Source organism: Artibeus jamaicensis, unplaced genomic scaffold (assembly GCF_021234435.1).
Source record: "Artibeus jamaicensis isolate MK-2021 breed Jamaican fruit bat unplaced genomic scaffold, CSHL_Jam_final contig_1132, whole genome shotgun sequence".
Classification (NCBI taxonomy): domain Eukaryota; kingdom Metazoa; phylum Chordata; class Mammalia; order Chiroptera; family Phyllostomidae; genus Artibeus; species Artibeus jamaicensis.
Window position 1 is genome coordinate 9,275,769 of NW_026521221.1, and position 26,295 is coordinate 9,302,063.

A 26,295-nucleotide genomic window follows, 5' to 3' on the forward strand; every position below is an offset into this window, starting at 1 on the left:
GGCAGATGCATCCAAGAGGAGAAAAAAAAGGGAGTTCTTTTGTGTTCAGTAGGACCGTTAAACACAAGGCTGCAACCAACTGAAAGGCCTGAGAATACTTCATTCTCTATTAAAAATCTACTCTGCTACATTACTCAGCTGGCTTTACCCCCTGCACCCCAGCCACGCAAGGTCCATCCAGGACCACAATGCACTGGTGGACTTTGGGCCAAGAGGCTAAAACTATTAGGACTCAGGGACCTTTTGGATGTGATATAAGAAGGGATTCAAAGGAAGGCCAAGTGAGAGATCTCCCAAACTTTTATCTAAGACACAAAGATGATAGGTACTATGTAGAAACACCTACAAACGTTTTTATTTTCCTCACTGGATCATGACTGATACATCATATGTTAAGTACCTTACTTATTTGTTGGCATGCTTATTGCCTGTGCCCTCTCCCGTGTAAGCTTCATGGGGGAAGGGACTTTGCTTTGTTTACTGCTTTATCCCCTACACTCAGAACAGTGCCTAGCACAGACGGGCACCCAGTGAATATTTCTTGAAAAATGAATGGACTAAGGCATTGAAACAATGGGATACTCCCAGCATCTAGGGAATAGTTGGCAGCGATTATAGGGAGAGGGATGATTGCACAGGTGCAAAGGAGATGAGGATAAGACTGAAGTTTATTGGCACAAGGAAATTAGCCATTGCAATGACAAAATGACAGTGAGCTGCTCAGACAGTCTCCTTTTCTTGACATCTGGGCAGTTAGTCATGGCCAAATCTAACCAGTGTGTCATTAGCCCTTTGTGCCATCTCACAGTTCTGGGTGGAACACCATAAAACCCCTGGGGCCTGAACAGAATCCTAGGGAGCTGTGCAAATGGCACAGGGGACTATCCATCACTGGCATCTCTTCTGCTCCTCACATCAGCCTCTGATGTGTAGAGCCCTACAGAGCCTCTGTTGTGGTGGGGAATGGCACAGCTTGCATTTGAACTTGCTCCTTTTCCTTGAGCTCAAAATCTACACATTCATCTCCTTGTCCTAGAATTTATAATGTCAATTCAACATAGACATTCTTATAACCCTTGATATCCTTAAACTTGTTGCTCCTCAGATTAGCTTGGATCTGCCTTTGGCCACTCTTGAAGGGGACAGTCTTTAGAGTGATGCTGGCTCTGTGTTGGGGTTTAAGGACTCCAATCCTGCAGCAGAGAAAGGACAATGTTAGAAAACTAGGCATTATAATCACCCGGAAGCCCTTTTCCACTTAGCAAGCTGGTCTCCCCTTTCCCAGTGTTCTGAGAGCCTGGCCTCTGAGCCCATGTCCAGAAAGGACAGCACTGACTGTGGGATAAGGCAGAAGAGAAGGCTGATTACTCCCAGCACTCACAAGATTCTCTGCTGTTTCTTGAAGAAACCACTTCCTTCCACAGTCAGCACACAGTCTGCAACTGGCTCTGAGAGAGGATTTGAAAATATCACCTGGATGGCGAGTGGCTGGTTCACAATGGCTGCTCCTAAGACCTAAACAGAGAAATCCAAAGGAGAGGAAGGAGTAGAGAATTAGTCTTATTCTTCAATTCGCCAAACTCTCATGGAGAGCACTGTTCCCTAGATCTGTTTCCTGAAGAACTGGACTTCTGTGGCCTTTGTTTTTCCAACTATGGGTTAAAACCAACTTAATGGGCCCTGGCCAGCATGGCTCAGTTGGTTGGAGCATTGCCCTCTAGACCTAAATGTCACAGGTCTCATTTCTGGTCAGGGTACATGTCTAGGTTGCAGGTTCAGTCCCCAGTCCAGGCACATAGAGAGGCAACTGTTTGATGTTTCTCTCTCACATCGATGTTGCTCTCCCTCTCTCTCCCCCTCCCTTCTCCCACTCTCCAAAGTCAATAAGCATGTCCTTGGGTGAGGATTAAAAAAAAACAACAACAACTTAATGGGTTGTCATTAATATTTAAAAAATAAAATAGAGGAGAAGAAAGTATCAGTGTACATCACACAAGGTATTGTTATGTGATACTTTTGCTTCATTTATACATGTATGAATGTTTGTAAAGTATTTTACATCACTCAATTTTGGGTACAGAAATATCTAATAAGTTGGGAGTCTCCAGTGATGTTTCCTCTGTTCCAAGGATTATCTCCAAGTGTAAAGTAATTAAGATCTTCCAAAGAATGCTCATGCATAATTTGAGTAGATAGAATATTCTTTGGCAGTTTTTGTTGTTTTGTTCTTATTGCAATTCCACCTCATCTCTTCCCTCTCTCTTATCATAATTGGCTCTTTTCTTTCATGTGTAGAGTTTATTCAGGGCTGAAGAGATAAGGAAGTAGCCTCAGCAAATCTAGAGGCACTTTTGGAAACCCTCCTTAAAACAGACTCCAGGGGCTGGGCTTGCCCAGTGCATGCCAGCAGGGGGCACCATGGGCTCTTGTGACAGGCTTCAGGAGACTGCTTGGCCTTGGGGAGGCAGCACTGGAAGGAAGGGACCTACAGAATGTCAGTGCTGGAGGTGTCCTCAGAAGCCATCTAGTCTAATACTCTCAATTGACAGTTCAAGAAGCAGCGACCCAGGGGTTTGTCCAAGGACGCACAGTCAGACACTGTCCTCCCCCTTCTCAGGTCCCTCCAATTTGAGCTCATGTTGACCTTGGGGAAGGCCAACATGGGAGGTGGCACAAGAGAAGGACCTCCCCATGGCTGCTGCTTAAATTGCACCCATAAGGCATCTAATGGCGCAAGAGGATGGAAACATCACCCAGTGTTTTCAGATAGACCTCCTGATCCAGGTGGGAGGTGCCTGGGAGCACCAGAAGAAGCAGAGAGAAGGAGGGGCTGCTCTGCTGGGAAGCCTTTCAGAGGGCTCCACCCCTGCAGCTTATCCAAGGAGTCCCCAAGCCACCTGCAGGGCTCTTGCCTACATTAATCACGATGGTGGGATACACTAAGGTGATGATCTTGTCCACCAGGATCTTCTCGGGACAGCTCTTCTCTTCTCCCAGGGCACTGATGCGAATCAGCTTGTCTGTTGACAGGTACTGGCTGTACTGGGAATAGGGGATTTGGCAGGGATGGGTCTTTGCTAGGGAGAGAACACAAGGATGAAGTGAGACTGCTGGGGCGATCAGCTGGGCCTGGTGGATATGGGGACCCTTTTACAGAGAGGAGGAATTCCGCATGTATGGAGCCCCAGTGAAGTAAGTGGGTACCAGGTGTTCAGATGAAGAGACTGAGAAGTGAAACAGCTCGCCCAGCATTGTTCTACTGATGAATGGGTGAGCTGAGACTCTAACCAAAATTTAGATGTCTCCAACGCTCAGGTTTCCCCCACTAAGCCAGGCTACTTTCCTTGGGGTAGTGAAAGAAGGGTAGGAGGAAGATGAGGAGACAAGAGGCAGAGGGAGGGAGTTGGGGGAAGAAGAGGAATCTGTGCTGGAGGGGACACCAGGAAGAAGCTGTCACAGGGGTCTGCCCCACAATGCTTGTTGGCTGGCTTGACCCCACTGTGTGTGCACAGCATTCCCCACGCCTGTACCCAGAGCCCGTACCTTCTTCAGGAAAGAGCTTGATGAAGGCGATGTCCTGCCAGAATGGGGGCAGGGGGCTCCCATCATGCAGCAGGGACTGAGCACTCAGGTTCACCTTGAGGTCCTTGAACTGGAGCGACATGTTGACAGCCAGCAGGACAAACCTTATGTCCTGGCCCATGTTGGGCAGGTCAAGCAGCTGGAATTTCAGGGAGACTTCGATAACATCACTTGGCCGAAGGGGAGGCCTATTCAGGCTCCGAGGACTGTCCTGGCTGAGGGGCATGGGTCTGGAAGGCTGTGAGTCTGCTTGGTAGTGGCCTTGGGACCCTCCGGTCTTCAGCTTCTGAAGAGCCTTCAGAAACACTTGCCTCTCCTGGGGGGACCCTGGGAGGGCAGAGACAGCACCAGCTGTGGGCCAGGCTGACCCAGGGGCTAAGCCATGGCTGAACATCTTTCCCAACAGTCCCACCAACACTGCAGGGTTGTTAAAATCCTCATTCCCAACAACAAACACTCCCTACAATTCATCAGGTGCTTCCTGAGTGTCAGGCTCCGCTGAGTACATCACTCCTTTCATCCACACATCAATCATGAGAAGGATGTATTATTATTATTCTAGATACAGACATGGAAGACAGAGCTCAGAGAATTAAGGTCAGTTGCCCAAGTCACACAACTTGCAAGGGTCAGAGTCCAGGTGGAAACCAAATCTGCCCAATTAAAAAAAAATTGTGCTCATGACGAAAAGACTATTGTGCCTTCCCCATGGGAAACACAAAGGCCCACAAATGTGGAGAATGAGACTTTTAAAGACAACAGAACATGATGTAATTTCCTGTTCCAGCACCAAATTATCAGTCAGGTGTAGGCTAATTCCTAGAAATCAAGAGACTGAGAAGCCAGTGGGGGAAAAAAGAAGAAATTCAGTCAAGCTGAGTTTCCAGAGCAACCCAACCTTAGTCCTAGGAAGGCACCTTGGCCAGGAATTGCAGGAGTACTGAACGTGTTATCCTAATTATCCCAGCAGCTGCCTTCACTGAGCACTTAGTGTCTCCAGGGCCTGGTTCCACCCCTCTAGTGCATTCCCACAACCTCTCCAGGCAGAGGCCACTTTTGTCCCCTTGCTCTGAGGATTGTTCTAAGCTCTGTTTCAGGCAGAAGAGGAGCTTGAGACACGGCTTCAAGGACCCAAGGAGGTGTGGATCAGATTTAGCTCATCTGTGGTCTGCTCCAACCTCAGATCTTGTCAGGCTGGGTGGGAGGAGACAGAATACTGGCTGGCTCAGCATCACACTCAGGGATATAGCTCCAGACCCTCCAAGTTCACAGGGGAACCCCATGGACCTTGTAGCAGTTGCAATCCATGTCCCACCCACATCACCTTGGCATTAGCCATTTCAGTGCCCACGTGCCCGAGTTTCAAATTCTAGCATCTGCTACTACTCTTTGCCTGAGGCTTCCTCAGCCGTCGGAGTGCACTCTGTCCTTGCATGGGGTAGGGCAAAAGTTCTAGGGAATTTACACCCCCCAGGAGCAGCCCTCAACCCCTGACCAACAGGAGTTGGTAAGATAAATAATAGCCCCTTGCCTCTTGGGTGGGATAAATCTAGGGTATTTTTCTATACTTTACACTGAATCCTTGATAGGATGACCAAATTAGCAAATAAAAATACAGGGCCATTCCATCTGAATTTCAGATGAACAACAAATAATTGAGGGCATGGTTAAACTAAAGCACTATTCATCCTATACTTTCCCTGGCAACCCCACTGGCAGAGCTCCCTAGCAGGACTGAGTGGGCTCCAGCTGCCCACAGTGTTAATGGGCTTGATGAGGCAGCCTGCATAGCTTCGTCCCCTTCCCCATCTCACTTGCTTACTCTCCTTACTTCCAGGAGTTCCTGGATTGCCTCAACGATAAATCACTTGTACTTGAATTCTTGCCTCAGGATCTGTTTCTGGGCACCCAAACCAAGATAACTCCAGAGTGGATGGGAATGGGGAGCATGGGCGGTACCTCTGGGCTGTGTTCAGTGCTTGTCTCTTGCTGGGTAACCCCTTTCTGGGCTTGGCTTCTGGCGCTTCTCTATGTTGGTCCTAAAGGCCCACATAGGCAAAGCACAGACACCCACTTGCCAGGATTCCGAGCAGTTTGCTCAGATGCCTGCCTCCCCAACTCCCACACATTCCTGACCAGCCTCTGCTCAGATCTTGCCCCTCACCCTGCTTCTGGCCCTCATGGACTGGATATATTTGTTTGGCTCCCTGGTGATCAAACCTGGTGGTCTTCCTCAATTTTCAGGAATTAGTCCACAGCTGACTAACTTAGCTGCCCCTTTGCCCCTCTGGCTCAGTTAAGAAACTTGCCAGGCCTCCCACCTCTCCAAGCCATCCTCTGCAGGGGGTGGGCGCGAGAGTGAACATATGGCCTTGTGTTAGCCTCGGTGGGGGCCGGTGGTCTGGCCTGTCCTCCAAACACTCGATAAAATGCAGTAAGTTAAATACAATTAATTTAATTAATAAGAAACAATTTACTAAATCCCTGCCATCTTCAGTGAGAGGCCAAATTTTGAGGAAGACAGGGATGAGGAATTCTTATACTGTTGGTGAGCCACCTGTCCATGACCCTCTAGTCAACATGGACATCCGTGGAGGGTGCTCACTGGCTTGAGGAAGGTGGGGGATGGTGGGCATGAGGAAGTGAGGTAGTGGGGACACCTCAGCTGGGAACTTGACACAGAAGGGCTGAGGAGACAGTGGACTGGGTCCTGCCCCACAGACACCCTCTGATCTTCAGAGGCCTGTCCCAGCCAGCTGGGAGGTTCCCTGGGGTAGGGGGAAGGTGCACAAAGGATTTAGGCATTGAGGGGGGCTGACTTAGTCATACCTTCTTCGTACTTGTAGTTCTCTGTGACATCATCCCGCTCATCACTGCGGATGCTCTTGGTGCTGATAAAATTGCCAACAGAATTTGTGTCCCGGTGAAGTCTCTGCTCCTTCCCTTCATGGATGAGCCAGGACACACAGTCGGCATTCACCATGGAAAAGACAAAGGCCGTGTCGTAGCTCAGATCCACATCCCCCTCTTTGATGGCTCTGACCGAGGCAGGGCCGCAGCAGTATAGGCCTGAAGGAGAACAGAAGAGCCATAATGGGCCAGGGCCATTGCAGTGGGGACAGGCAGAAGCAGGGGCGGTTTCTGTGGGAGTGGGTTCTGCCTTTCTTCTGGAGAGCCTCACCATTGCTGGTCTCCTGAGGAGTGGCATCCAGCACCTGCCAGCCTGCATATCCAGGAGGGAGGTCCTTTCGGGCCATCCAGCACTCATTCCAGACATGGAAGTTCCTGAGGGAGAAGCCAGGGGAGTCAGTGTCAAATAAGCTAAGGGAGAGTTTGTAGTGCTTATGTTCCTTCTGGAGGGAGGTAGGTGACAACAAGCAGATGAACTGCCAGATAGAAGGACAGACTTAGGACCCCAAGGCCTTCCAACCTCTGTGGGTGAGTCGTGACAGCTCTTCTTCTGGTGAGCTTTGAGTTGCCTGCAAAAGGCTTTCTTGTATTTGTGAAGAGAGAACGAAGGCTTCCAGAGCCAACTGAAGTTGAGAACCCTCACTCTCTCTCAGAAAGGTTCCTGTGGCCCTTTCCTGTGTGTCCTGCTGATTCAGAAGCTAGTTATGATCTTTGTGTCCTTGGCTTGGGGATACCAAGCCCTGGGGCTGGTAAGAGTGGGGGCAGGGAGTATGAGAGGGCATCAGGTTCATGGGCACACTCCTGGGGTTTGCCCTACAAAGATACTGAGGAGTTATCTCTTACCAGACAGTGTCCTTCTTATTCTCCAGAATCCTGCCCGTGCTGTCATAATACTCATCTATGATCAGGTTTCCGTCTGTGTAGTGACCAGAGTCGAAGTTGGTGATTACGCGGGTGGGGATCCCCAGGCACCTCATCACTGCAAAGAAGGCAGAAAATCTTTTGGGGTTGTGGATGCAGAAGAACTATGGATTTCTAGAGTTAGGGCCCTGAGCCCAGGGAAATCATTCATTTGGCAACCCGAGGACCAGGCAGGAGCTATCTAGGGCACTGGGTTGGTGACACTGCCAACTTTCTTCCCCACCCTCCTGAGCTCCTCTTCCTGGTGCTCACAGAGGACACTCCGCACAAAGACTGAAGGTTGCTCGGCAAGCACCGCCAGGGCCAACAGAAAGTCTAGCATGTCATGGGTCCCCCTGCCTGGGCCAGCAGGACAGGACAGGTATGCCTTCTTTGGCAAGACTTAGTGGCCTGACTCGGTCTCACTTTTCTCCTGACCATAAATTTCCATCTCCAAACCAAATAGCTGGAAGATTTCCCTTCCTGTGGTAAGGATTGTTGGCTGAGGACATCAGATCCTTAGGCAAAGAGTCCTGGGGTTTGGACTCCCCCTTTTCTATGACTGGATCATATTGGCAGCTTCTCGAGGAAAACACCACTAATTCAGCCAGGAAAGGAAGGAAACTGTGTATCAGGAGCCTAGAAAAGTGAGTCTGTACTTGCTGGAGAAAATCTGGGCAAGAGGTAGAATAGAACGTTGTCTTGATTCCTGTAGAAGCAGCTCTTCCCTTTGCCAGCCAATTACTTTTCTTTGTCCTCTGCCGTATTTCTCCCACTCTGCACTCTTTGAGAACAGTGGCATCCCCCAGCCCATCCTACCACCAAATGCCCCGGGGATCCTTGGCTTCTTAAGTCTAACAGTGACAGCCCACCCGATTCAACCATAGCCATAATCATACTATAATGTCTACCAGTAGGCATGGTGTTGTTTTATATACATTATGTTCAGGACAACTCTACACAGAAGCTGCTGTTATTATTCACACATGAAGAATTAGATGCTAAGAAAAGTTCACTTGCCCTGACCAAAAAGCCACACAGCGAGGAAGTAGCAAAGCTGCCCCTCAGATCCTGGTTCTACTGCTCCGCTAGTACTCAGTCCTGCCGCCACCCTCCAGAATTGTGCACGCATTTCAGCCTTCTAGTATTTTCACATCATCTCACATATCAAGCATTTTCCTGTGTTATCACATATTTGCCAAGATTTCTACTGGTGGTTATTTTTACATATTATGTTGGTTTCCATTTTTTTCTCTGTTGTAAATAATGCTGAGATAAACATCTTTTTAGAGCAATATTTTTTTCCTCCCTTGGGACATATTCCAGCAGGTAAAAATGACTGAGTAAAATAATAGATATTTCTAAGAGATCTTCATAGATACTATTGTCATTTTTAAAAGTGTTCATAATATTTAGTTTAAATACTTGTTTATATTAAACATTTAATTGCTTATAGATTTTAGTTTGAGCTCCTTCTTATATTTCAGCACAAAGCCCCTCCCAGGCGAGGGGACACACCCCGGGATGTAGCCCGCCCAGGACAGGGAGGAGGAAAGCCAGAAGGGGAACCTGGAGTTCTCCTTGGAGTGACAGGTCTGCACAGGGCCAAGGAACCAGGGCAGGGAGTGAGCAGAGCTGACAAGCGAGTTGTAGGTGGAGGTGACACAGGACAGTCTCAGCAGGGAGGGTGAAGGTTAGAAGTGCTGTCACTGAAGGAATGTGAGACAGGAGTGATGCAAGAGCATTCAAGAGACTCGGGAACATTGCATGGGCCAGGACTTATGCTAAGATTACAGTCAGACGGGTGGGTAACACTTATTGTAATAAGAGAACGTGCCACGGAGAGGTGGGTAGGGAGAGCAGAAAGCAAGCCTCTGTTCTCACCCTGAGGATGAGTTCATGAACAGCCACTTGAAATGTCAGTACTGGTGTCGACTCCTGTTCTCTGTGGCTAGACGGGCACAGAGCAGATGCTCAGTCATGTTGGAAGTGTGCTGTCTTTAACCTGCAAACAAGGTTTCTGCAGACTATTACTCCTGAGAATTCCCAGTTTGGCATGAGACTTGGGTGACTCTCTCACCGATAATTTTGTGGGAGCTGAGTCCCTTGCAAGAGAGAAACCCACTGGGGTTGTGTTTGTGTGTATGCACCCAGAAGCATACACACTCACACTGTGATACTTGGACAAAGGCAGACAAGATCTCAGAGTCAGAAAAGAACTGAAGAGTTCCCAAGGTATATTACACGACACCACGCTCCCTGCACGAATTACTATGTCTCTCCACTCAGCCGTTGAGCACTTATTCAGTGACAAGTATCAGGCTCTTGTTGTGAACCAGGCAGTGAGTTAGTTGCAGAGAACACACAAAGGGAAGACATTCCTGCCCCCCAGGGGGGCGGCTTTCTTCTGACTGGCGGCGGACACTGCCCTAATGGTACGTTAAACCATGAAGTTTTTTTCAGAATGGGCCACGAAGGCCTCTCAGCAGTTCTTCCCCTCTACCCCTTCCCCTGACTCCCCATGGAAAAAGGTAGCTCCAATTTTATAAGAGAAATTAGTAGAAAGTTAGCGTGTAATTTATTTATTTATTAAAATTCATTTGGTTAACTTTGCTACCACACTTCCATGGCTCACACTAAAAAATAGAGTCAAAGCTCCAGCCAGTGGATGCAAAGTTATCGCATTTAAATGTGATACTTTTTAAACATCCTTTAATTTCTCCCTGGTTGTATTAAGCTTCCAAATGGTAAAAGTACCACTTCCGGCTCCTTCTCCCATGCCTTTAATTGTTCTCCATGACAAGATGGCTTGGTTTTTCAGATATGTTATCTCAAAGTCATATTTGAACTATTTTCTCTTGTCTGGGATGACAATGAAACCTAAAACTGCTCTAAAAAATAAAGCCTATTTAAAAAATTACAGTCATGTAAAGAAGCAGGAAAATATCATAATAAAAAAATTCAATCAATAGAACTAGATCCAGAAATAACAGATAATGGAATGAGCTGACAAGGACTTTCAAACAGCTAGTTTAAATACTGTAAATATGCTCAAGAGAAAGTAAAGGAAAACACGAATATAGTAAGAAAAATGGAAGATAAAGAAAAGGCCAAGTGGAACTTTTAAAGGTGGGAAATATGCCCTGGCTGGTGTGGCTTAGTGGGTTGAGCCCCAGCCTGTAAACCAAAAGGTCGCTGTTTCGATTCCCAATATGCCTGGGATGCGGGCCAGGTTCCCAGTTGGGGATGTGCAGGAAGCAGTTGTTCCCCCCTACCCTCTTCCTCCCTTGCCATCTCTCTAAAAGTAAATAAATAAAATCTTTTAAAAATAAAGGTGAAAAATACAATCTGTAAGACAAAAAACATTCTGGACAAAGTATTACACAAAGATAATAATATACTTTTCATGAGCATACTTTCAAATACAATACTATGTATTAAATGCATCAAAATATTTCCCTGTCCTGGGGGCAGGTGATGGAAGTGGGTTATAAAATAAATGGGAGAAATCAATTAATTATATTTTTTAAAATGAGGGGCCTGAAGCAGACCTATTATGATAAATCTATGACACAAGGAATATGATTAATTTAATCCTAAACTCACCAAGGAACAAAAGAAAGAAATAAACTAAAAAAGTGGCAGAGAATATAGGGAACTGGAGTTTGGGGGATGGCTAGAAATGCCTTTTAAACAAGAGCCCACCAGACCTTTGGAGCCTAAGAGGCAGAGATGAAAACACTATGAGACTAATTATAATAGCTTATGCTTATACAAAACTAAACATCTGCCGGGCATTTTCCTAAGTGCTTGCCATATATTAACCCACAACCCTGTGAGTGAACATTTTATACTATTCTTGACACCCCATAAATCCATGGAGAATAATGGTAGATTTGTGTTTAAACCAAAGGCTGAGGCAAAAAAAAACCACACCAGGGCCTTGGCTGACATTCCTTCTTTGAGAGGAAAGGGCTCGGTAAAAACAATGAGGAAGAGTTATTGTATTGAAATGAAGACCATAAGGTGCTTTATAGTGAGAAGAAATCTTAGATTAGTTTTGGGTGAAGAGAGGAGGGTCCAACCCTAAGCACTCAGCCTCCTCGTTTTCACACCACTTCCCACTGTGGCTCAGGGCCCAGGGCCCTACTTCACAGAGGAGGGGATGATGCCACATAGACCTGCTCACAGTCACACTTTCAAGTCTTCTGATTCTCAGCCCCTCACTTCTGCCCCCACCCCTCTACCCCACGCACGTGTGGGCAGGAGCCTACCAAGCCCAGGCACGTTTCCAAGATGCCTGGATTTTTAAAAAACTGTTGAATAATTCACATACCATAAAATTCACCCTTTTAGAGCATACAGTTCAGTGGTTGGTAGTATATTCATAGATTGTACCACAGATCCCACTATCTAATCCCAGAGCACTTCATTGCTTCAAAAAGAAACCATGCCTACCAGCAGCCACTTTCCTCCCTCCCCTCCCCCAGCCCCAAGCAATCACTAATATGCTCTGTCTGTGAATTGGCCTATTCTGGGCATTTCACATATATAGAATCATGCAGCGGGTGGCTTTTGGGAGAATCTTCAGGCAATAGAACATCATTGTCCCCTCTGTTCCTTTGTCACATTGCAAGGCTTCCAGGCTGCTCCACAGACCTCAGCCAAGGGCTGAGGAGCCTGGCCTTGTCACAGGGAGTGGATGGCCAGAACAGGAAAGACCTAGTGACTGAGAGCTGCAGGCACCTGGCCCTGAGCATAGGAAGGGTGGCCCATGGATTTCTCTGAACCTCTGAGAGTAACAGACAGCTAAACGGATATCAAGAAAACAAGCCACCCAAATATAATGTTATCCTTGATGCATCCAAAGTCTTGTTCCTGTGATTTTCTTTAGGAACTTGAAGTCAGTATGTTCACATTTAGAAAGGAAATGCTGGGAGATGGAGCTGCTGGGGGGGAATGTACTTCTGAGTCAGACAAGAGTCCCTATTAGGCCTCAGTTTTTTCCCCTGTAAAGTGATGGTAGCGATAGCTACTTTGCAGGTGGTTGGGGGGATTAGAAAGAGTGAAAGTGCTCAGTATATGCCTGAGGCACAGGGGTGCTGGATAAATGACCGCTGCTAGGAATGTCCGTGTAGCGCATGGCCTGGTGGTTAGAGCACGCCAGGCCTGGACATGAGCTTAGCTCTACCACTCAATTTCCTTATCTGCAAAATTGAGGTTGATGGTAGAACCTACTTCATAAGGTCATTTGGAGGACCATATGAGGCCATCCTAGCTAATTCTGAACACTCACCGTAGCCATGCTCTAGTTGAAGAATTCTCCATGTAATGAACTCATGCAATCCTTTCAATAGCCCTGTGAGGTAGGTACTATTACTTTCTCCGTCACCTGTCTGAGAAAACTGAGGCACATGTTAAGTGACTTGCCCAAGATTACTCAGTCAGCTAATGGTGGTGCTGGCATTTGAACCCAAGCAGTCTACCTCCAGAGCCCACATATCTCACCATTACTCTAAGCTGTCAAAGTTTTAGCTCAGTTCCTGGCACAAAAGAAGTCTTCAATAAGCATCAGCTATTATGGCTGTGAAATAATAATGCTTTGGCAGCTGAATCAGGTTAAGAAACGTGATAATCCCTTACTTTTATTGGGATAGAGACCAGGTCTTACCTGTTTTTGCATCTAAAAGTACTGTGTTTTTTAGACTATAAGATGCATCCCCCAAATTTGGGAGGAAAGGGGGGGTGAGTCTTATAGTATGAATGTAGCTTCCCTGGCTTGTTGTGGGACAGGGGGTAGCGGTGGAGCAGGGTCACAAAAAATGTTACCACATTTTTTGCTTCAAAAATTTTTTTCTATTTTCCTCCTCTAAAACCTAGGTGCGTCTTATGTTCCAGTGTGTCTTATAGTCCTAAAAATACAGTATTTGAAGTGCCTAGCATACAATAAGGATGCAATAAATATTGCTGGATGAATGAATGAGTTTTTAAACTGATAAATTCATTAATGTATGACATGGTAGCCCTTTTGGGGAAGACTGGTGGTGACTAAAGTGCAGTTGGAACCACTGCAGCCCACATTTGATCTACTTTGCCCAACCCTTTGCTTCCTAGGTCACTAGACGGCCATTATTCTCATAAACATTTTAATTGGTCTGCCCTGTTGCATAATCTCTGTTCACTGGCTCCACCTCTGTCTTTACTTGGTTCCAGACAACCACACCTAAACCCCTCGCCCTTTCCATTTACACGCACATACACCTGGCCCATGAGACTCCGGGGTTTTTCCATGCAGAGGAAGACTCCCTCTCTATCATGCACAAACAAGATCAATCCATTCTCTGCCTCTCAGTTTTGTGCCTCCTCCCTGGGTCATTCAAATATTTTGGTTTATCCAAATGTCTATGACTCTGGGTATCAAAGCTGTCAAATTACCAGTTTCTGACAGCTGGGGATGGGGAGGGTTGTGGGTGGAGGGATGAAACCAAAAAGAAAAACAGCTCAAAGACCTGGACAAGAGTATGCTAATTATAAAGGGTGGGAGGTGCAGTTGGGAGAGGGTATAGGGGGTATAAATGGTAATGAAAAAAATACAATAAAAATGAACTATTAAAAACAAATAAACAAATTAAAAAAACCCTCAGGGATCCCTTGAGCAATCCAAGCATACAATTCAAGATGAGGTTGTGCCGCTGCAGGGGAGGAATAGCTCGGGATCTCCTCTCACCAACCCAAGTGAAGTCACCCTCTGTGGGTGTTGACAGAAACCTCCTTGTGTCCCTGGACAGAGCCCTGGCTTTTGCTGGGCAGCTCAGGGCTCTCTAGGCTTCCTCCAAGATCCTGAAGGTAGGCCCAGACCACACATGCACACAGTCTGCACAGTCAGGCTTTATCTTATAGGGAATCTCTACACAAAAGGCCTCAGTCCTCAATAAAACCAAGCTGAAGGCAGATCTGGCCTCTTTGGATTGCGCTGGAGACATCTCTCCCCAGGTAACAAAAATAATGTTCTGACTGTGACCCAAGTCAGGTACATGGATGTGCATGCCAAGAGGCTGAGAGCTGGCATAGGCATGGTGGGCAGGGTGAGGGTGAGGGCCAGGAGCAGGAGTTTCACCCTGAGTGAGGCAGAAGATGCCCCTCCTGCTACCTGCACTGTGTGACTCATTTCCTGGTGTCCGTTTCCTCAAAATTCACTGCCCACTTCCTCTGCTTGCTCCTCTTGCCACATGAAAACAAATCCCACTTGCCTTCTTTTCTATGTACCTGTTTTTTAGATTTTCTTCTAGTAATATTGCATCTACTCCCTACCTGAACAGTTGATCTACCATTTCCCTCACCCCCCTAATTCCCTGGCCTGAGCCAGGCCTCGAGGCCCTCTGAACTTGTGACAACTCCAAATTCAATGTCACTGTACTTTGCCTGCCATCTTGCTCTGGCCCCATGGCCCATACCACTGTTAGAGATGCACATTTTGCTCTCATAGGAATGTCTTCATTAAGACCATGCTCCGTGCTCATCAATTTGTAAGTTTTTTAATTTCTTGGCCTCTCATCTCATTCCTATCTTGCACTGGACAATTTCCAGCCAGGTTTTTAGGAATATTCTGTTAGGTTGCCCATGCTCAGAAAAAGGGAAGGGCACCAGGTTCTGAGAAGTGTGTGCTTCCTACCTCAAAACCATCCTCTGAAATAAACCCAGATATATGAAGCCTGAGGTTAGTGATGAGGCATTTTTGCCGGGAAGGGCTTCCTTCCAAATGTCTCTTGATGAGAATTGTGTGAGGGGGACAAAAATTATTTGGAGAGCTTGTACATGAGCCATTGCAATTTCTGATACTTTCACAGGGACCCACTGACTCCCTACCTGTGCACATGACAGCTGCAAAGACCCAGCACTGCCCGTAGCGCACTGGTTGGCAACCTGTGGCGTGCCACTGCTTCAGGATGGCCACGCTGCCTGTCCACTCCGCAGGGTTGGTGCCATCTGAGTAATTCTCACTCCATTTTCCATTAAGCACCCCATTGTCATCGTTGCTATTGATCTGAAGAGAAGCCACATGTAGAAGAATTAGAAGCATCCTTTTCCTCCACAAGATGTAAGGTCTATGGGCTTGAGATACAGAGGGGGCATTAGTCTCACTTTACCTGGGAACCTCTAGACAAGCTGGGGAAGGGGTTGGGATGTGAAGCTGGCTATTCTGATTTGTGCCCCACTGTTCATTAGTTTATTGTTCTGTTTCTGTGCACTTTCTTACCCCTCTCCCCCCCATCCCCTGCAAAGCTAGAGCTTGGCTCTGGTAGCTTTTAAAAGTACTTCAGAGCAAAGGAAACTTAGAAACATTAATGCCATTTTGCAAATGAGAGCTACACTCAGGCTTTCCTAAAACATGCAATTTGGAATGAATAGACATGATGGCCCACACCCAGCTATTTCAGAGTTCAGTTGAGAAAACCTGTTAGCCATATTCTTTCATCAGTCTTATCCAAAATGGCTTTGAAAGAGGGCCTGTGCTGCTTAACTCTTCATTCTCCCATTACCGAACATTGGGAAGGGCAACTGTGAGTGGTGCAGCTTCCTCCCTCTCTAGACATGCCCTGGGTGGGCAAATCTAGACCCAGACTCACCATGGCACACACCACTCTGCTGATGTAGACAGGACTTCCTCGAAGGGCACAGTCTATGTCTGGGTCAGTCTGGAAGTTCAGGCTCTTGTCTAACAACTTCAGGCAGATGTCTATGATATTCTCTTCAAACTGCAAGGAAAGATGCAGAGGGGCAAGGCACCCATGCTTGGCACATGCACATATGGAAAGAAATACATGAGCCACTCCTCCTAACTCTCCAGTGGAGTATGTTTGTGGAAACAAACCCATTTGGAAGGTAACTGTGTCCAGTAGCACAACCATGAGCTGCCTCCTGGGAAGGCACAGGTTCTCAAAGCTCGGGGGTCAGAACTCACCCAGTTTGTATGCCCTGCAAGTCAAACCCCTGGAGTTTTTCCTAACGTGTCTGACTGGCTGATGTGTCTGACTCTTTCTCTTCTCTCCTCAATTTCCACACTCTTGGATCTCATGGGATGTTCTTGCTGAAACCACATTGCCTCATCTTCTACCCGCACCTGCTGATCCAGATTGTCACTGGCAGTTACTGCTAAGGTCGTGGCACCTGTGACTCAGTGGGACTGTGGTCTGAATAACAGCATGTGAGTTATGAGAACTTGCCGCCCAAGGCAGGCTGACTTCTTGCCCTTCAGACCTGGTGTGAATGCCACTGTTTCTGAGGCCTTCCCCTGAGCCAAGTCTTAGTTTAGCTTCAGAGCCCTGGCTACATTTCTACTCAAGAAGCTCATTTATAATGATGTAGCCAAGGTCTGTCTTCCCTGCCTAAGTGTATGCTATGTCTCTCTTCAGTTTTTCTGGGAAATCTACACCTCAGATCTGGCACAGTGCTGAGCACATAGTAGGGACTCCGAGCATCTTTGTTGAATGAGAGTCAGTGAATGCATTGATTTCCATGTACCACTGGGCAAGAAACAGGACCAGGAGGTTCTCTAATCCCCTTTCCGCAGGCACAGTTTCATCAGTTCATTCTCCTGCTCTAAAATGTTCAAAGGTCCCTGTGGCCTACAACAGAATCAGAGCTCGGACCTCCTCTACAAGACAGATAAGACCCTCCCTGATCCATCCGGCCTTCTTCTACTTCTCAGTGCCCTCTCCTTCAAGCAATGCCAGATTCCTTGTAACCCCAGCAGTAAGCCAAACCTTTTCTCACCTTGGTGTTTTTGTTCCCCCTTCCCTCTGCCTGGGATACTTCCTGCCACCTGCCTTCTTTTGGTTAACCTAGTTCAAGCATCTTCACTTCCAGAAAGCTTCCCTGACAGCCCCATGGCCAACCAAGTGCTCTTCCTCTGGGCTCTCAGAACACCCTGTGCCTGTCCAGCAATCTTTACATATCATGCTGCATATCATGCTACATATCACACTGACCTGCTTATTGACTGAGCCTGCACTTCACTGTGGGCTCAGGGACAGTAATTTTTCAGTTTTATATCTCTAGCACCTAGAGTCCTGCCTGGCACTGAGCAGGCATTCACTGAATGAGAGAGAGATGGGGAGGACCTAGCGCTCAGAAAGCAGCAACTGTTCACTTCCGTTTCTGACAGATGACAGGACTCCTGTGCAGGGACTCTCTGCACCATGTGACCATGCTGAGTGAGGGATTTGGCATGTCATTTGGGGCCGGTGTAGGCTGTTATGTCTCATCTTGACCAGACCCACCTGGGGGGCCTAGGCTGCACCTCAGGTCACATATGCTAAATGAGTCCAGGATAGGAAGCCATATTAAACCAAAACAAGGCTCCACAAGCACTCCCAGGATTTCCCAGGCAACACCCCTCTGGGTGGCAGGGCTGGTCTTCTTCTGACAGAGTTTCGGTGCTGGGGTTCAGCCTCAAGAACCCTCTTTCTGGTTCTGGGCTTTGTGGAGCATCTGTTGTAGGCTGAGCTTTATAGGTATGCCTTAGCAAGACAGGAGGCGTAGAGCGTTGAGATTAATATGATGCTATTTTTACAAATAAAATCACACGTTTTCAAGTATGTGTGGAAAACAAAATATAGAGGAACAGACCCTGGAAACACAGTTAACAAATGAAAAAACAGGCAGAATTATGGCCAATGTCACTGTTGTCCCTTCATTCTCACCCTCAAACTCAGTGGAGTTCCTGGGAGGGTGCTTTTAGCAACCCTTCCTTTTCTAACCATGTTGCCCAAATCAGACATGATCAGAAAGAACACTTCCCAACTCTCTATGGCTGCTGCTCTAGCTCCCTGGAGTCACATCTCACATCTTCCTAGTACCGCTTAGTTCCCAGTTGTCAGCAGTTCTAGATGAACCTTGCATGAGGGGCACCCTCCCACCCCCACTCCTGCTCCCCTCTTCCTTGGATGGGCCAAGAGTGGGGCTGAGACTCGCTTGTCCATAGTTCCAGGGGCAGGGGCGGATCCAGTTCTTGTTCCCCTGGTAGATGAAGCCATAATCATTCATGACATATTCCTGCCTCTGGGGCTCACTCTCCAAGTAGACAGCATCCTCTAGGAATCAAAATGGGAGAACACAAAGCAGAAAGGTCATTGTGGTCTTCCTGCCCCATTGCCCTCCCCAGAAGGCTTGGAAACTGAGCTCCAAGGAGGGCACTGGGTGACAGACACCAAGAGGGACAATGAGACCTACTCTCTACCACTCCTCAACACTGGCAACAAGCACAGTGTCAGCATGAGGCAGAGGAGGAAAAATTTATTTTTGGTTGAATTTCTTGGTTTGCGAAGCACATTTACATCCTAGCCCCATTTTAAGATTGAGAAAAGAGGCTCAGAATGTTAAATAACTTGCCCAAATTACACATAAGTACAGGGTGAAACATGAACACAATGACTCCATCCCCTGTGCTCCTTCTGCCATATTCAATCCTGCTTAGAAAAGAGCCAACCAGAATTTATGGTCTGGCATTGACCTCATTATTTCTTTTGTAGGGTATGAGATATAAAAGAGAAGAACTCACCAATATAAGTTTTTTTCTCCACATCTCAGGGGGCCCGCAGTACAGTCTGAAACCCACAGTCTTGAAGATCAGGAGGTAGGGGTGTGTGTGTGTGTGTGTGTGTGTGTGTGTGTGTGTGTGTGTGTGTGTGTGTGTGTGTCAGGGCCAATAGGGCAGTGGGAGGTGTTTAGAGATATTAGAACCTAGCCAGTGTTCTGGGTTCTGGCACAACTCAGCAGGCCCCTTGATATAAGGTTGGTGGTGAAGGTAAAATGAGAGGGAGGAAGGAAGAGGAACACCGTCTAAATCAGAATTCGTTGAATTTAGCCTTTGCCCCAAATCCCACTAGAGCCATTCTTTACTCTTAACTCTTCCTGCCCTCTTCCTACTCTTCTCTCCTGGCTTGTCCTTCATTCTGCCCATAAAGTGCAGTAGATCTAGGTAACTATCTCCAGGTAGATTAGAGAACAGGGATTGTGGGACAGGGGGTGCTGGGACATTCCCTGTAGCTTTGTTTGTCTCAGACAAAAAATAAAAACAGTCCAAATGTTCATAAAGAAAGAACCAGTTAAAGACATTTGATGTATCCAAATGGTGGGGTAATTATAGCTGTTGAGAAGAATGTATTGATAGGAAAATATGTTCAGAGTTGAATTTTTCAATGGACAGAAAAGAGCATTCTTTGTGTTAATCCCACTTATGGTTTGTATTGTATAATCCCACACACATATACATATATTCAATAAATACGTATTTGATTAAGCATAGAACATTTTTATAAGGCCACACAAGATAACGCTAACCAGATTTGGAGATTGGGATAAGGTTTGACTTTTCACCTCTACTTTCTTCTTTTTTGTTTTGTCCTTCATTTTGCAATGAAAAACTCAAGTTAACTTAAAAAGGATAAATTCTGACAGTGGTCAAACTTAGTTGTAATAGTTTTCCTTTTAAATAAAGATGACTTGGTTCATAATTTTAAAACTCTAAGTAAATAAACAGCAAGTTCTCACTGCCCTGCTTTTGCTGGTTGGGAGTGGATATTGAGTACATGGGACTGGGGAGGTTTGCAGGTTCCCAGGGAGCCGGGGTCTAGAAATCCTTGATCCTGGCTTTCTGCGGCATTGACAAAGGGACCCCACCACACACACACACACACACACACACACACACACACACACACACAGCCACCCTGCTTTACCTGAGCACCAGGGATTGAAGAGCAGAGTGAATTCCCCGAGCTGGTAGGCCGTGACAGACCCTTCAAAGGAGTCAATGTGAACCTTCAAAAGGTACCGACCCACAGCTGCTGTGGGAGGGGCACACAGGCTCACCTCCAGGGACGTGGCCCTGTTGGTCTCCAGTGAGGCCATCCAGGGGCTGGGACTCTGATGACCTGCCAGGCTGAACACAGCCCGAGTCCCTTTGGCCAAGTCTGGCAGTGGTCCTGGAAGGGAAGCACAGATTAGGCCCTCCAATAACCAGAGAACAATCCCCCCACCAATACCTACATACCCCTGTGTGCCAGCAGGGTCCTCACCAGTGTCTGCCACAAAGATGATGTTGTCCAGGCCTGGCTGGAAGCCCCGGTTCCTGAAGTACAGGATGATGTTGAATGCCTGGCCCCGGCGAACAATGAGGTAGTCAGAGCTGATCTCCTCTGTGTGGTGCTGCACATTGTTCCAGGTGCTCCGGAAGTCTGTGACAGACAGCTCCAGCCCTGCAATGGGGCAACCAGGGGCAACCAGGAGCAGCCAGGGGGCAGATGAAAGAGCAGGGTTAGGGAGCATGGTTCAATCTTGTTCACCACTTACTAGCTGTGCAAACTTGAGAAATAAGCTTAACCTCTCTGATCCTCAGTCTCCAAGTAAATAAAATAGAATCCATAATACCAGCCTTACAGGGTTAATATAAGGATTAGGTGAGGCTCCGTGCATACAAGTGCTTCTTTTTTACTCTTTTTCCTCCCTTCCTTCCCTGCGTCTCTAACCCTTTATTCCTTCCTCCCTTTCACCTTCCTGGAGGTGCATGGTTTTCTCTCTCTGTCCAACTGCTTCTGGAGCACTGGCCAAGTTTGGTTGTTCCATTTGGCCTAGTATGTCCCCATGTTCATGCCAGCATCCACTTTCTTGAACACAAGTTGAGTTTCACTTTCCCCTGTACCAGCATCCAGGTCTGGGAGAAAGTCCCTGGGTTAGCTGCTCCGGGGTTAACTGTCCCTCAGTTAGTTGCTGCACTTTTAGCAATTTGCTGGCTCTCTGACCACCACTGATGCCATGTGCCTAATGCTTTGGGAGCCGTGATGCTGAGGGCAGTCAAAGAAAGGCCCTCCTGCAGAGACACAGACTGACCTCACTGTCCTCCAAGGGTACCTCCCTCCAAAGGGATCTGTGTCTGACTTCTCTGTGCTTGACCATGGTCCTATCATGGTCCCCAGGCACCTGAGATCACATTTAAAGTCACAGTTGGCTCACTCATACTCACTCCTGATGACTGTAACAGCCTCCGTCAGGTTTCCCACTTCCTGTCTCTCCATACCACCTGCCCCTTAACACATCACCAGATTAACTTCTCCAAGACAATTTGGTCACCCCATTCTCTTGCTTTGAAAGCTCCGAGAGACCCTCCAGCCCACCATACAAAAGGCACACCCCTCAACCTGACACTCATGACCCTTCATACATGGCCTTCACTTACACTCACACTCGCACTTCTCACCACTCTCAGCACAGGTCCTCCTCTGCATCCAGTCTGTCTTCAAGAAAGCGGTGGCCTTGCCTGCCAGGTATTTTGATCCTGCTGTAGCCACAGCTCAGAGTGCTCCTTAACTACGGAACCGAATTTCACCTGCCCTCCAGCAACAGTTTGAGACCCACCTTCTTTATGAATCCCGTCCCAGTTGGCCCACCCTTCCTCCCTTATTTGACTGATCTGTAATATACGACCACATCACTTCTAGGGAACCTTAACTGCTTAACTGACAAGGTAACATGCTCATTTGTTCATTTACATCAACAAACTTACTGAGAGACCACTTGTTTTAGGCTCAGCATGCGATGTTCAGATATTTTTGTAGTTACTTTTTTGTCTGTCTCTCCACCACTAGATTAAACCTATGGGGACGGACACCTAGCTCTTTTGTCTCATCTGTATTTAAATTTTAAGAAACGTGAACCAAAGCATTTGACAAAAATCTAACATTCTTTCATAATAAAAATACTCAGTGAACTAATAACAGAAGAGACTTCCTCAACCTGGTAAAGGGTATTTATGAGAGACACACCGCTAACACTATACTTAATAGTGAAAGACTAGCTGCTCTCCCCCGAAGATAAAGAACAAGATAGGATGTCCACTCTCACCCTGCCTATTCAACATTATACTGGAGGTCTCACTAGACGGCTATAACAAGAAAGAGAGACGGTAACAAGTGTTGGTGACGATGTAGAGAAACTGAAACCCTCATGCGTTGCTGGTGAGATTATAAAATGGTGCAGCCACTTTGGAAAGAGTTTAGCAGAGCCTCAAAATGTTAAGCATGGAGTTACCATATGACCCAGCAATTCTACTCCTAGAAATTCTACTCCTATATCCAAGATATTGAAAACATATGTTCGCACAAAATCTGTACATGAATGTTGATAGCATCATTGTTTATAACAGCCAAAAACTAAAAACAACAAAAATGTCCATCAACTGATAAATGAATTAATTAAATATTATATATCCATACAATGGAATATTATTCAACCAAAAAGAGGAAGGCTGAATAGGAGGTCTGTCCAGAAAAAGTCCGGCCATTGTTAATACAACAAGAATGGCTTGCATGACACTGATGTAACCTGGCAGCCAAGGAGACTGGACTGGAATGCTCATGCATGAATGATGATGACTTCACTGTACTGGTCAGTGGGGGCAGTAGGCACCACTGAGTGAGCATGTGCACTGTGCAGCCATCGCATTCAAAATGACTGAGTGAGTAGAGCAACACATCTGCATCAAATTTTGTGTTAAGCTTGAACATTCCTCCACAGAAAGTATTCAGGTGATTGAGAAGGCCACAGCAATGAGCAACTGTTGATTGGCAGCTTCATCACGACAACACGTTCACTTATGCATCATGTCTCATGCAGTTTTTTGGTGAAAGATCAAATCACCCAGGTGACTTAGCACACCTACAGCCCAGATTTGGTGCCCTGCAACTTCTGGCTTTTCCCAAACTAAAATCACCTTTGAGAGGGAAGAGATTTCAGACCATCAGTGAAATTCAGGAAAACATGACAGGGCAGCTGATGGCAATTGGGAGAACTGTGTATGGTTCCAAGGTGCCTCTTTTGCAGGTGACTGCGGTGTCATTGTTCTATGTAGAATGTTTCTTGTATTTAATAGCTTCTTCAGTAAATGTGTATTTTGCATAATAAATGGATGGATACTTTTTTTGTATCCTGGGATACGCAAGGATGGACAGACCTTGTGTACTGTAATATGGATGAAAGCTGAAAACATTGTGCAGAGTGAAGAAGCCAGGCAAAAATGGCTATAAGTGATATGATTCAATTTGTATGAAATGTGCCACCGAGGCAAATTCATAAAGACAGAAAGTAGATTATGGTTTAGCAGGTGCTGGGAGGAAGGGAAAATGGGGCATGACTGCTAACAAGTATGGATTTCTTTTTCTTTTTTTGTTTTTTTTTTAAGACTTTACTTATTTATTTTTAGAGAAAGGAGAAGGAAGGGAGAGAGAGAGGAACATCAATGTGTGGTTGCCTCTCATGTGCCCCCTACTGGGGACCTGGCCTGCAACCCAGGCATGTACCCTGATTAAGAATTAAACTGGTGACTGTTTGGTTCGCAGGCCAGCAGTCAATCCATTGAGCTATACCAGCCAGGGCACAAGTATGGACTTCTTATCAAAGAAATACAAGCATACTGGTCAGCACATGGTTAGTATTAAAGAATGCTTGCTAGGTTGAACAAAGTTCTCTATCTTTGGCATAACCACCCTGTCCTTATTTCAAATTTCAGATTCAATAAACAGGTTATTGTGGGCCTGTTTACTATGTGACACGCACTATTCTAGGACAGTTATCTTACTGAATCCTCCACACAACAGTGGAGGCATGAGAAAACCAAGGTTTAGGCAAATTAAATGTCTTGCTCAAGGTGAAACCTAAGATTACAGGCCCAAGTCCTGTACTCTTTCCATTACTCAACAGCTGCCACCCATTGCTGGCCTTCGTTCATGTTCAGAAAGGACATACAACCCACTGCCAGTCAGGAAAGCAATTGGCTTTCTGCTGGTTGTGGAAAAGATGCTTATTCCTTCTGGAGATCAACTGACTAGACAGAGCATGCTAACTGGCCCCAATTCGGGCCACACACATGATCCAAACTACACAACAGGGTCAAGAGGGGTAGGAGCTGCCTGACAGCAAGCACCAGGGCCAGAGCTCATCCTCTGGATACATCCTGGGCCTAGTTAGTATCTTCGGCTAAGATGCCAGATATTCAACCAGGAGGTACATTTAACCCTGGGCGTGTTTGTTCTTCTTGATGTGCGGGAAGAATGGGGTGAAATGATCAATACAATAGAAAGAAAATTATAGGAAGAACTTTAAAAATAATTGTCAGTATCCGTCCTGGAGAGAGACTCTCACACAAGCACAAAGAGGCAGAGAGAGGACTGTGCAGTGTAACATCTCTTGTATAACTGAAAAATGGCAAACAGCGTGAATAGCCATCAATAGGGGACTGAATAAATAAGTTACTTATACCCATAATATACAATACTATGCAATGTAAAAAGATTGAAAATCTGTGGGGACCCTGTGGCATGGAATTCCAGGGCATACTGATGAGTGAAAAAAATCAAGTTATAGAAAAATATTACAAAAAAAAGAAGTTGCACGTGCTAAATACTATGTATTATATTGAGCATATATATATAAACAAAAGACTAGTAACAGCAGTTTCTCTGGAGATCCATCTGGGGGTAGGGTGTAAGGAAATGTAATTATTGCTTTATTTTGCTCCAACTATGTATTGATATAGTTTTTGTGCAATTAAAAATTATAAAAATTTAACACAAAACAAGGAAGGTAAGGCTGTTATGTACATTTGTAGAGCTTTTAGTTTATTCTTATGATTTCAAATAACCATTTGTTCTTTATAACCACTCTCTCAAGAGAGAGGGAGTTGATACAGATAGAGGGGTAGGGATGGGAAATTAGCTAAGATGAGAAAGAGACCTTCTGAAACAGGAGAAAAAGAAAAGATGAAGATTCGGAGACTTCCGGAGATGGAAGACAACTTCAAGATTGTCTGATCCAACCCCCTCATTTTTCAGGCATGGAGGCTGGGCGCTAGAGAAGTGACTTGCTCAATGTTGAAGGGTCAGCTAGTAGAAAAGGGCAGAAAACCCAACCCCCTAATTCCTGGCCCTGCCCCAACCCACCAGGCCTTGGAAGCAAGCATGTTGGCATGCAGCTGTTTGGCTGTGTTTACCTGCTGCCATCTACCTGTCTCCTGATTCTCAGGCTACTACTGATGAATTTTAGGGTTCCTGGAGTTTCTACTCCTTCTGTCTCTGTTTTTTTATTTACTCCTTTCTCCCTCTGAATCCACCCTCTCTTGACTTTATAGAGTCTCTCGTCTTGCTACAGTCTCTCACCTTCCTTGTCCCTGACCTCCAGCATCCCCTTGGGCCTGCCCTACCTTGTGCCATGGTGGCTGCCTCCGGTGCCCCAGCTGCTCTCCACATAATAGCACGATGGCCTGGAGCTTCAGGAAACTGGTCCTGGAGTGTCTGCTTCCCCTTCCATCCCCAACACTCCACAAGACACTGAAGGTGGGGCTGGCTGTTACACAGCCGCTTGCTTACTGGGCAGATCCCAACTGGTTTTCTCACTTGCCCTCAGGTTTTTCTTGGCAGTGTTCCCTGGCTAAGACAAAGTGTCATGGCCAATGATCTATCAGGGCCTTGTGCTATGTGGGCCTTTGCTAGCTCTTGGGCAATGGGTTATTCTCTGGCAGGTGCTGTGCTGTGGTGCAGGAGCCAGGTGGGAGAGGTAAGCTGATAGGGATTCTAGGGTTATGGAGAAAGGCTGCACTCTTGCAAGAAGGAGTATCAGGAACCCAAGCCTAGCACTTGGCACCTGACCCTCTCTTTAATCCTGAAGAGTCACTTCCAAGACATAAAACACAACAGAGCCCATTCTGGATGACTTTGATATGATTTGTTTGGTACTTGTTTTTTAGCAGAAGTATTGTCTTGGGGGAGACCTGCCAGGTCCCAGGTGACTTTCAAATAAAAGCAATAGAGGAAGGAAATTTGGGAAGATTCAAGGAAGTTTTGGAAACAGGTG

At 46.5% G+C, this 26,295-nt stretch overlaps 1 protein-coding gene across 2 annotated transcripts; it reads right to left on the reverse strand.

The window, feature by feature from the left end:
* Positions 1 to 1,039: 1,039 nt before the first annotated feature.
* TGM5 (transglutaminase 5) lies at positions 1,040 to 25,655 on the reverse strand. 2 transcript variants are annotated; one of them, XM_037154944.2, is made up of 13 exons: positions 25,646 to 25,655; positions 20,472 to 20,651; positions 20,133 to 20,378; positions 18,367 to 18,485; positions 16,020 to 16,148; positions 15,259 to 15,436; positions 7,336 to 7,471; positions 6,764 to 6,867; positions 6,412 to 6,651; positions 3,544 to 3,909; positions 2,917 to 3,077; positions 1,382 to 1,515; positions 1,040 to 1,193 (listed from the first exon to the last, which is right to left on the reverse strand). In XM_037154944.2, exons 1-13 carry the CDS (start codon positions 25,653 to 25,655, stop codon positions 1,040 to 1,042), a joined length of 2,157 nt encoding a protein of 718 aa, XP_037010839.2. The 2 variants fall into 2 exon arrangements, with proteins under 2 accessions (XP_037010839.2, XP_037010840.2); XM_037154945.2 differs by lacking the exon at positions 20,133 to 20,378.
* Between the last annotated feature and the right edge of the window lie 640 nt (positions 25,656 to 26,295).

Bases quoted from the DNA above. Each gene is read 5' to 3' on its own strand.
- TGM5 (XM_037154944.2), bottom strand. The intron at 18,486-20,132 runs GTAAAGCAGGGT...TTTGATTCCTAG, and splicing joins CTTCAATCCCTGGTGCTCAG to AGGATGCTGTCTACTTGGAG. The intron at 1,194-1,381 runs GTGAGTGCTGGG...TCTCTGCTGCAG, and splicing joins AAGAAACAGCAGAGAATCTT to GATTGGAGTCCTTAAACCCC.